Source organism: Neopsephotus bourkii, unplaced genomic scaffold (assembly GCF_033783945.1).
Source record: "Neopsephotus bourkii isolate Nb327-2 ecotype Australia unplaced genomic scaffold, CSIRO-AGI_Nbou_v1 NB_234, whole genome shotgun sequence".
In the NCBI taxonomy this organism is placed as follows: Eukaryota; Metazoa; Chordata; class Aves; order Psittaciformes; family Psittacidae; genus Neopsephotus; species Neopsephotus bourkii.
In genome coordinates, this window is record NW_026900744.1 from 14428698 (window position 1) to 14438106 (window position 9409).

General features: G+C 54.3%; 1 protein-coding gene across 7 annotated transcripts; it reads right to left on the bottom strand.

Moving 5' to 3' along the window:
* Positions 1-130: 130 nt before the first annotated feature.
* PRKAB2 (protein kinase AMP-activated non-catalytic subunit beta 2) lies at positions 131-8223 on the bottom strand. 7 transcript variants are annotated; one of them, XM_061345491.1, is made up of 9 exons: positions 8094-8212; positions 6676-6892; positions 5239-5415; positions 4868-5034; positions 3933-4026; positions 3250-3370; positions 1910-2043; positions 1531-1599; positions 131-1121 (listed from the first exon to the last, which is right to left on the bottom strand). In XM_061345491.1, the coding sequence occupies exons 3-9, from the start codon at positions 5398-5400 to the stop codon at positions 978-980; spliced, it is 891 nt and encodes a 296-aa protein (XP_061201475.1). In that variant the 5' UTR covers positions 5401-5415; positions 6676-6892; positions 8094-8212; the 3' UTR covers positions 131-977. The 7 variants fall into 7 exon arrangements, with proteins under 7 accessions (XP_061201475.1, XP_061201476.1, XP_061201477.1 ...); XM_061345492.1 differs by lacking the exon at positions 6676-6892 and having other exon boundaries at positions 8094-8223; XM_061345493.1 differs by lacking the exon at positions 6676-6892 and having other exon boundaries at positions 7976-8094.
* Between the last annotated feature and the right edge of the window lie 1186 nt (positions 8224-9409).

Here is a 9409-nt window from a genome sequence, read left to right on the forward strand (position 1 = left end):
ATTCACAGAACAAGGTGCAAAAGGCACTGGATGGCCCCACCCCAAAGGCAGCTCTGCGCCCCGCTGGGCTCTTGCTCCCTTTTCCCCTCTCCCTGCACCAGAGCCTCCCTCCAACATGAGGCCAGCAGCACCGAGATCAATAAATACTGTAATAAATAGAGAAAACCCTGTTGCATGGCACTGCGCTGGCAGCAGGCGGTGTAGCCGGGGTCCTGGGATATGTGCCCTGCTCCGCTCTTCCCAGGCCCCTCCAGCGTGGCGTGCAGTGTCCCTCTGGCTGTGATGAAGTCAGCCATTCCCTGCAGAAGCACTCGATGTTGGGGACTGGGCGTTCAGTCCTTGACGGCGCTGTCCCAGTGGCAGGTAAGCGTGGCTGCATCTGGTCCAGCTGCACTCTCCCTCCTGCTGGCTCGATGCTGAACCTGGCAGAGGGCTGGGGCTGCAGCCAGGGCTGAGAGCCCTTCCTCAAAGCTAGTGAGCACAAGGAGGGGAGCAGCACCATAGCCAGGGCTGCAGGATGGGGCAGGCTGCATTGTCCCACAGCCTGTAGGGATCAAGGTGGCCTTGGAGGCTCATAACCAGGACAGCACAGCAACCTTCAGCAGACAGGACATGTTCCTGGAGGCACTGCCAGGAACACCTTGGGGTCTGTGCAGGCTGGAGAAGATGGGCAGGTGAAGCCTTTTCCATGCTGGGCACAAGGAAAAGGTGTTCTGGTGAGCAGCAAAAGTGGCCCCAGAGACTCGGAGAAGCCAAGGGGAGCTGTAGGTGAGCAGAAACCAAGGGTTAAATCAAACCACACCAGTAGGATGGGACAGTGTCACAAGCCCCAGTGGCCCTGGGCTCATTGTCAGGGCTCACATCCCTGCCAAGTTCGAGGCTGCAGCCAGCGGTCAGTTCTCGCACAGTCCTGTAGCCCAGTGTGTGCAGACAAAGCGGCGTTTGGTGTCCTGTGGGGGGGCAGGTTAGGCCCCAGCTCAGATGGGCTTGTACAGCAGCGTGGTGACATATTTCTTCTTGTAGCGGTGCGTGGCACTGAGCACCATCACGCCATCCTGCGAGAGGCACAGCGTCAGTGGGAGCAGGAGGGGGATAGCCCAGTGCAGCCTGGCTGTGCCAAACTGGGAGTGGGGCACCCCACAGCCGTCATCAGGAAGAGGGCTCTGCAAGCCTGAGGAGCTGCCCCAGCCTGTCCCTGTTGTCCGGAGTCTCAGAGCCAGCAAGACATGTGCAACACCCGTGACAAGGAGTGCAAGGGAAGGGTTTGATACACAGCAGGATTGCCCAGGGCTGCCCAGTTCCATCAGGCTGCAGGGGGGCAGCTAAAGAGAACTGTAAGGAAACCACAGCCTACACCCCTGCACATACCACACTTCACCAGGCAGCTAAGCTGTCCTTGCGTGGGTCCTTTGATCCCTGCACCACCATCTCCACCCCCCTGTTGTCTGCTCCCTGCAAGTGCTGCAGGCTCCTGGGAGCTACAGCAGCTCCACTTCCCTCACCCAGCAGCCTCAGGGGACCTGTCCTTACCTTGATGGACAGTGCGTAGAGGTGATTGAGCATGACATGGTTGGGTTCGGGCAGCAGTGCTGGGTCGCACTAGGAGAAGAGGAGTGTCACAGAGGAACAGCAGAGCCCTGACCCCCCAGCTCCAGCCACCACAGGGAGCTGCCATCTCAGGCAATCTGAGCTGCTGGTGTCTGTGGTTGTTCTGAACAGGAACAGAACTCAGCTAAGCACCAGGCCCAGTAAGGAGCCAAACCAGCGTTGTTAATGGAAAAGTGATGCTTTTCCCAGGAAATGCCAAGGGTGAGGCTCCAGCCAAGGGGAGAACAGGGTCCCTGCAGACAGAACTCCCCTTCCAACCCCACTGTGGCTCCCTCTGTATGGGCAGTATGATGGTACCCACCGAGATATTGGTGTCCTTGTTCAGGATGACCTGCAGGAGGTGAGGTGGGAGGATGGGTGGGGATTTGAAGCGCTCCTCAGGCCGGTATACGTACAATTCTTGGCCATAAGGTCCAGGTGGTGAGCTTGACAAATCTAAAGAGAAGAGAAAGAAGGAGACATGAAATGGCTGAAGGCCTGGCTTCCCAAGAAGCTAAGAAGGATCCAGCAGGGTCTTTCAGGCACAAACATCTTCCATGAGCCATGCCCATGTATCCTACAGTAACAGCTCATCCTTTTCACAATGGAAAAAGCAGCTAGGTGAGTCCTGGGCATTTCCAAGCAGGTCTGTAACTGGTATGTGCATTAACACAAAGCAAGCACTCTGTGGAAGCCACCCCAAGACCCCTGCACACAGCCCTCAGCACAGCTGGGTCCCTCTACCTGTAGCAAGCAGCCAACTTGGCCCAGAACTGTACCTTGTGCAGCAGGGGCACAGCAAGCAGCATGCCTGCATGCTCCAGTGCTCCAGGACTGCCTGATGAGGAGGTCCCAGAAAGGGCAAATGGGAGGTCTAGATGGAGCAGCTGCTCAATCCGTGAGGAACCATGGGAGCTTGTGGTCACTGGAAGCTGGACTGGGTGTACCTCCTGACCACATCTGATTCGATCATTTTGGAACAACAAGCATCCAAGAAGGGCTCCACCTCCCTGGAGGTGCTGCTGCTTGCTGGCTTCAATGAAGTGTTTCCTGCCCAGGTTGGGCAAGGCTGTGGAGCTGAGCTCTTGTCTGAAAAAGGGTTTATACCAGGGACGGCAGGCAGCAGAGGGCCCTGGACTGGAACACAGCTGAGCTACCTGCTAGCATTACACACCAAGCCAGCAGTGCCGGTGTCTGCATGGTAACCTAACCTGCTGTTGTAACACAAGTGGACAGGGAGGCTTGAGATGAGCTAGCACCAGTACAAATTACCTTGGCGTGAAAACCAAGAGTAGGTGCTGAAAATAGCCTGGATCCTGCTCTCACCTAGCTTGTACCCCAGATCAGATGACTTACAGCTGAGCAGACAGAACGGGCTGATGTTCCCGGAGTTCACCAGTCTGAAACGGCTGCCTCAGTCATGCACAGGCACGGACCCTGCTCTGGGATGGTGCTAGCACAGAACAAGTTACACCAGCATAGTCCCTCTATAAGGACAAGGACTCAGCTGCAGGCTGCTGAGGACACACTGCCAAATACTGTTCTTCCCAGGTGCAGGCCCCCACCTCTGCTCAAGGGGTGTGTTCACCCCCAGAGCAGGGAGTCTCAGCACAGAGGACATGGAAAATAGCACATGCAAAGCTCTAATATATAAAAACTCACCCCGACCTGAGGTTTCTGAGCTCTCCAGGGAATCCACCTTCAAAGCATCAAACACCTCAAAGTCAGACTTCTTGACGTGAATCAGGTTGTTAATCGTCCCCATTTGGCTGGTGACCACAGGCTGGAGAGAACTGAGGTAAGAGTCTTCCTATGTTCATCCCCCACCAAAGAACACTCAGTGCTTCCTAGATCCTCCCACCCAAGCTGTCTTTGCTGCACCATTACCTCAGAGCACAGGCAGCCAGTATCTAGCTCTGCTCTACGCTTGCAGATCTCTGCTGTTTACACTGGGAGGATTTCCCTTTACTCCCATGCTCCTACATCACGTCCTATTTTCATCCTCCATCCTGCTACATGCCAATGGGTAAGTAAGTGTCCTCTCCTTCCCCTGCTGCTACCATAATTCAGTTTGGAGAAGAACCTCCAGATGAGTGCTGACCCCATAGCCCATCTTCCCATGCAGCCAATTTTCCATAAGAATTAAAGGCTTTCTGGTGTTTTCCTCAGCACCTCACTGAAACTCCCCTACATGGCATGTCTAAGCCCAGAGGAGCCAGCCTCTGAAAAGACTCATGGGATTGAGATGCCCATTTTGTTTCAGCAGACACCTTCTGCTATTCCTTTTCCCCCTCTGCAGTTACATCATGTCTAGTATCCTGCAGGGATAAAGCTTTGAGCATTACCTCAGATGGGTCATGGACCCACTGGCCATCCACAAAAAATTTGTACTGGTGTTCTCCTTCTGGGAGGTCCAGGATAGCGACAAAGTCATTGTGGCTGTGCAGAGAGAAGAGAGGTGCAATAGCATTACCCTGTTGATGCTCTGGATGGTGCTCCTCCATGGGGTCCCAGAAAACATGCACTGTCTAGCCCCTCTACCACCATGCCTTCATGAAGAGTTAGGCTTGCTCACTGTCAGTGATCTGAGGCACAACACAACAAGCGTGAGCATTCAGAGCACTAGTGTGGCTCAGCCCCTCAGAAGCCCAGCTGGAAGGAGTGGACAGGAGGCAGTCCAGCCCCACATGTCCAGAAAAAGTTGATGTTACAGACAGCCTCTGCAAGACACATCTGGGAGGACACATGGGAAAAGCATCTAACCCTGTGCTGGCACTGCAGGATGAGGACAGCAAGTGCAGCAGCTCTGTCTGTAAAATCCACAATTGAGATAAACCCTTTCCAGGCAATTTGCTGGGATTACGCCCAGGGTCATGTATCATGGAATGACAAGAACATCATTAGGGCAGGAAGATATGTGAGGGACAAACAAACAACCCCCGCTGGCAACAATACAACTAGGCAGGGGGTAAGGCCACAGCCAAGCAAAGAGCTGACAGCTTCCAGAAGATAACTGCATAGGGCTCTGCTGCTGGGACAAGCTGCTGTGTGACATCGAGCTGGGCAAGCAAAGTGGCCCATCCTGTCCTGACCCTCTGTTGTACAACTTATCAGTACCACCCAGGGAAGAAGCTGACTACATATCTGTGCTCAGACCCTCCAGCCTGGGTGAATATAGTCACGATGGGTGAGCAAAGGGAACAACCACCAGCACAGAGAAGGGGAAACACTTCCCATGATGGAGCAGAGGAGAATTAAGAGTGACCGAGGGACAGGCTACCTCTTGATGAGTGGGATCTTGGTGCTCCAGTTGTTGAAAGATCCAGAGATGAAGACCTCTTTGCCTCCATCAGCCCAGCGGATGACAGTGGGACGAGCCTGTTGGGATGGTTTCACTGACTCCTCCAGATCTGGCTGCCATGACACAAACTCCTTATCCCCAGGAATCTGAGGTAAGAAAAACAGAGCTTGAGACACAGAGACAACCGGGACCACATTCACTCCCTCCTGGCCTCTACCAGCCCAGCTGCACATCCCAGACAAGAGCACTGCGGAGCATCTCTAGCCTCCCAACTCTCCATAGGCCACTCACATGGCTGGGAGCGCAGAGCTCCAAAGGGCAGGACAGGGAAGGCAGTGGCTAGCCCCTACCTTGGAATCATGGGAGCTGAAAACACTGGGGTCATCAGTGCTGCCCACCATGATCTTGTGTGGGTGCTCCTTGGCAGGGTGGGTGGCACCGGAGCCATCTGAGCGGTGGGACTTGGAGCCGTGGCGCTCCCCTGACACTCGCTCACTGGTGGTGTTCCCCATGGCAGTTCAGCTCCCCTGTGAGAGAGAGAAGACAGCAGTGTGTGTGTGCCCACAGGCTCTGGCAGTGAGGTGAGGAGCAAGGATGTCATTCCCAGTGTTCTTTGCCAGCAGAGACTGACAGCAATCCTAAAAAAGGCCCAAAGTTCATTTCCACTGCCAAGTTTGGGAGCTGAATGGGAATTTAACAAACAAGGCAGCTTGACCTAATTATAGCCATATCCATATGAACCATCACTCTAGTTACACTGGTAACTTGTTATACTCCAAAACATATACTAGTTACACTGTACCCCATAGAAGCTCTCAGCAGCCAGCATAGTAGAGGGGCTGATGGGAAAAATAAAGCAACCTTTACTGGCAAATCAACTGCTTGGTGTTAACAAAGCCTCTTTCACAGTCTTACAGTCAAGCTCCACATACAAATCCCCTACGTACAGCAGGAAAACAGACAAAGAGTGAAAGTAGCAGCTGTTTAACAGATCCCAAGAATCCAAGAGCTTGCAGGCAGAAGAGCAGAGCCTTGTGCCTGGCAGCAGTGACAGGGAGCAGTTGAAGAGTCCGAATGGAATCACCCAAGCTGGAGCTTGGCCAAGGTGTGGGGTTAATGCCTTGGTGTCTGAGAAAAGCTCAGCTCTTGACAGAATTCACTTATGATTCACCAGGCAAGCCACCATGTCAGCTGCAGCACAGTGAGCTCTGCTTGTGAACCTAACCAGTGGCACTACCCTGCGCATTCTGCTGTCTGCCTGGCCACCTGGAGCCCCAGGATGAGAGAAGGGCCACCCAGCTGCCTCAGTGCCACCGTGCAGCTGGAGATGGGCTGTCCTCCCCAGTATCACCCAGCTCAGAGAAGGCAAAAGAGGAGAACTGGTCATATAGCACAAAGCCAAGAACAACTACACACCTCTTGGGACAAACAACAAAGCCACTGCAAGCTGCATGGGACTCCTCAAGCCTTACCCAGTTTCCAGCAGCTGGATTGTGATTCTTGCCCCTTCACAGGATAGTTTTTCAGTTTATCACAATGATCATGGGTGCTGCAGGGCAAGGCAAGAGGACAGCCAGCATTGCTTCATGCACTTAGCTGTGACATTTAGGGATTTGTTTAGGAGATCAAGTTATATGAAGGGTGCCAGGCAAGGCTGCCAGCCAAAGCCAGGCTTTAGAACATTACAGAGCAATTACTAAAGTATTTCTTAAATCCTGAGGGCTAAAAGTCAGTCTGAGAGGACAGCTAACCCGTACCACCCCCCTCTCAGTGAGGATCAAGCGTACCTGAAGATCCAGGTCAGATGAGCTGCACCACTTGCTCTGACATCTTCCCCCTCTGCCCTGGAGGAGGCTCAGCCAGCTTCTCATAAAATCTATCCCTGTGCCACTAGACCTGCTGTTGAGGAGCTTCTTCCCCAGTATCTCCACTAAGGCTCCCTTACTTCTCATCTACAGGGAGGAAGGTAGGAAATGCTGAACATCCTCTTGTACCAAGACAGACCTGAGAGATACATGCAGGTGTTAACAGATGTGAAAGCTTTCCTTTCTTGTCTCTAAAAGGACTTCATTCCCTCTGGCTGTCCCTTGCAGGTTACGCTATCCTAACATTTCCTGAGGTTCCTCCCAAGCGCTGGCTCCTTTCTGGTGCATGGTATCAGAAACCCCACGCAGACAAGCCCACCCCACCTCCTGCATCACACACACAGGCACCCTGCTGCGCTGGGACAGTGAGCTCTCTGAGCATAGCCTGCAGAACTTGGCTTTACTGAATTAACTTCTACAGCTCCTGCATTCAGACAAGCCCTTGTAGCACAGCATGCTGTGATGGTGTGACACAACTATGTTCAAGTCACTGATGGCAACGCTGCCCATACCAAAACCCAAGCAAACCTCCACAGCATCTCAGCGCGTCTGCTCCCAGTCTGGCAGCAAGCTGCTGCCAGCTACAATCTGCAGTAAGGTGGGTGCCTGCCTGCTGGATCACGAAGCCCCTTCGGCTTCAACCAGCCCAGCCTCCCCACTTTGCTTCTGACCTGGACACACGAAATACACCAGCTCCCCCTGAGATGTGTCACACTTGCTGCCTCTCCCACCCAGCCAGTGACCTGGACTGGGAAACACCAGCAGCCAGCCTGATGGTGCTTAAGGTACCCAGGGAAGCCTGATTTGCCCAGACTCTCCTGCCTCCCTCATTGAGAGAAGGGAACCAGAGCTCAGCCGAGAGGCTGCCATGAGGTCAAGGGAATGAGCTGGGAAACCGGGGATAAGAAAGCCTCCCTCCTCTGGATCGTGCCAAGCAGGCAATGACTGGGGTGAAGGCTCTGCGAAGCAGTGGCGTTGGCAGGGCTGTCATGACTGCTCCGCGAAGCGCTGTTAGGGCTGTCACGGCATGCAGGGCCGCCACCCGCTCTCCTTCCCTGCTGGGTGCCTGCCACAGCCCTTAGGAGAAGCTGGCCGCACCGGCTAGACACAGGGTGCTCCTGAGGTGCTCCGAGCCGGCTGCAGGCCACGGCTACCAATGAGGGGTCCAGGCCACCGTTACCCACCGCGCTGTCACCCGTGGGGACGCCCAGCCAAACCTCACCCGCCGTCTCCCGCAGCAGCACTCGGGAAGCAGCGCCCGGCCAGCTGCCTCCCCCCCACCCTCAGCCTGGCCCGCCGGGACACCCACCGACAGCTCCCGGTCCCGACCGCAGCCCCACCTGGCCACCACCGCCCCGCTCTCCGCCTCCGTCCAAAATGGCGACACCCCCCGCCGCCGCCGCCGCCGCCAGCCTCTGCGGGGCGCTCTGGCCCGCCCCCGCGCGCCGTTCTATGGCCGCGCCCCTCCCTCCCCCTCTCCCCGGACCCGCTTTCCCGCTGCCGGGCAGCCGCCATGTTTGTTGAGGGCGGCTTCTCTCGTTGTTGTGAAGGGCGGCGGGCCTGGCGCGCTGAGGGCTGCGCGGCTTCACCTGCGCCGCAGCCGGCGGGCGGCCATATTGGTTGAGGGCAGGGCTGTGGCCCCGAGGTGGCGGGTTGAGGGATGTCTGTGGGGCTGGGCGGGCTGGCTGAGGGGTACCATGGCCAGGTTGCTGCCTGCGAGCTGGACAGGCCCTGTGTGGACAGGACAGATGCCTTGGGACGGACAGCAGCGACGGAGACAGCCCACACAGCATGATCCCTAGTCCCCTCTGCATGGGGACTAGCTTTATCGCCTGCTTCCCAAAGTGGTGTTGCTGATCAAGTTCCTTGTTTCCCCATCACCTCTCTGCCGATCAACCCACAGGCAGAGCTTGCAGAGTGATTCCTGGCCTCGGAGCTGCCCCTGACAAGACCCGTTGTGGCCTCAGTACAGCAGGAAGGCGAGACAGACCAGACTTTCTGGTCTGTTTTGCCTTCAAGGAACCAAAGATTTGGTTCTTTGAACCTCTCATCTTGTGAGGTATATAGGAACGATTCGTGTCAGCAACTTAGGAGTCCTTGTCATCATTGTACTTTGGGTGGAATCAAAAATCCTTGAAATCATTGTATCATGTGTAGACTGTGTAAGAATGATCAGATTATGATAGATGTTCCTGTCAATACAATTATGAAAGAGAAGAAGAAACAAAGGAATAATCCTTCCTAATCAAACACTTTGTTACTTTAAGGGGTACTTTGTTTAACTACTTGAATTGAATAAGTAACTATATAAGAAATGGAATTGAGGGGGCTAAGATGGTGGTTAAGCTTGTGACAGACATCCCCCGTTAATGTATTGCCAAGGAATTCAGTGACTTTTTAAGAAGTTTCATCACCCAAAGATAAGACCCCAGCAATAGGAGGAGAACAATGAAAAGGAGCCACGTCGGATATTCGGGTGAAGGAGATGACAGGATTGGTTGAAACCCAAAATCAAGGAGTATAAGAGACTGTACCCCAGAAATCATGGTGTGCGTCTTGGGTGGAGCTGCTTGTTTATTGCCTCTCGATATTAATCAATTATAATAAATTAATCAAATCAGATCATGGCCAATACGGAATTTTTATAACAGTCCCA

Excerpts from the sequence above, each read along its gene's own strand:
- PRKAB2 (XM_061345492.1), bottom strand. The coding sequence starts at position 5,400 with ATGGGGAACACCACCAGTGAGCGAGTGTCAGGGGAGCGCCACGGCTCC. Across the intron at positions 5,035-5,238 it reads TCAGCTCCCATGATTCCAAG|ATTCCTGGGGATAAGGAGTT; the intron begins GTAGGGGCTAGC and ends TTCTTACCTCAG. Across the intron at positions 1,600-1,909 it reads ACAAGGACACCAATATCTCG|TGCGACCCAGCACTGCTGCC; the intron begins GTGGGTACCATC and ends CTCTTCTCCTAG.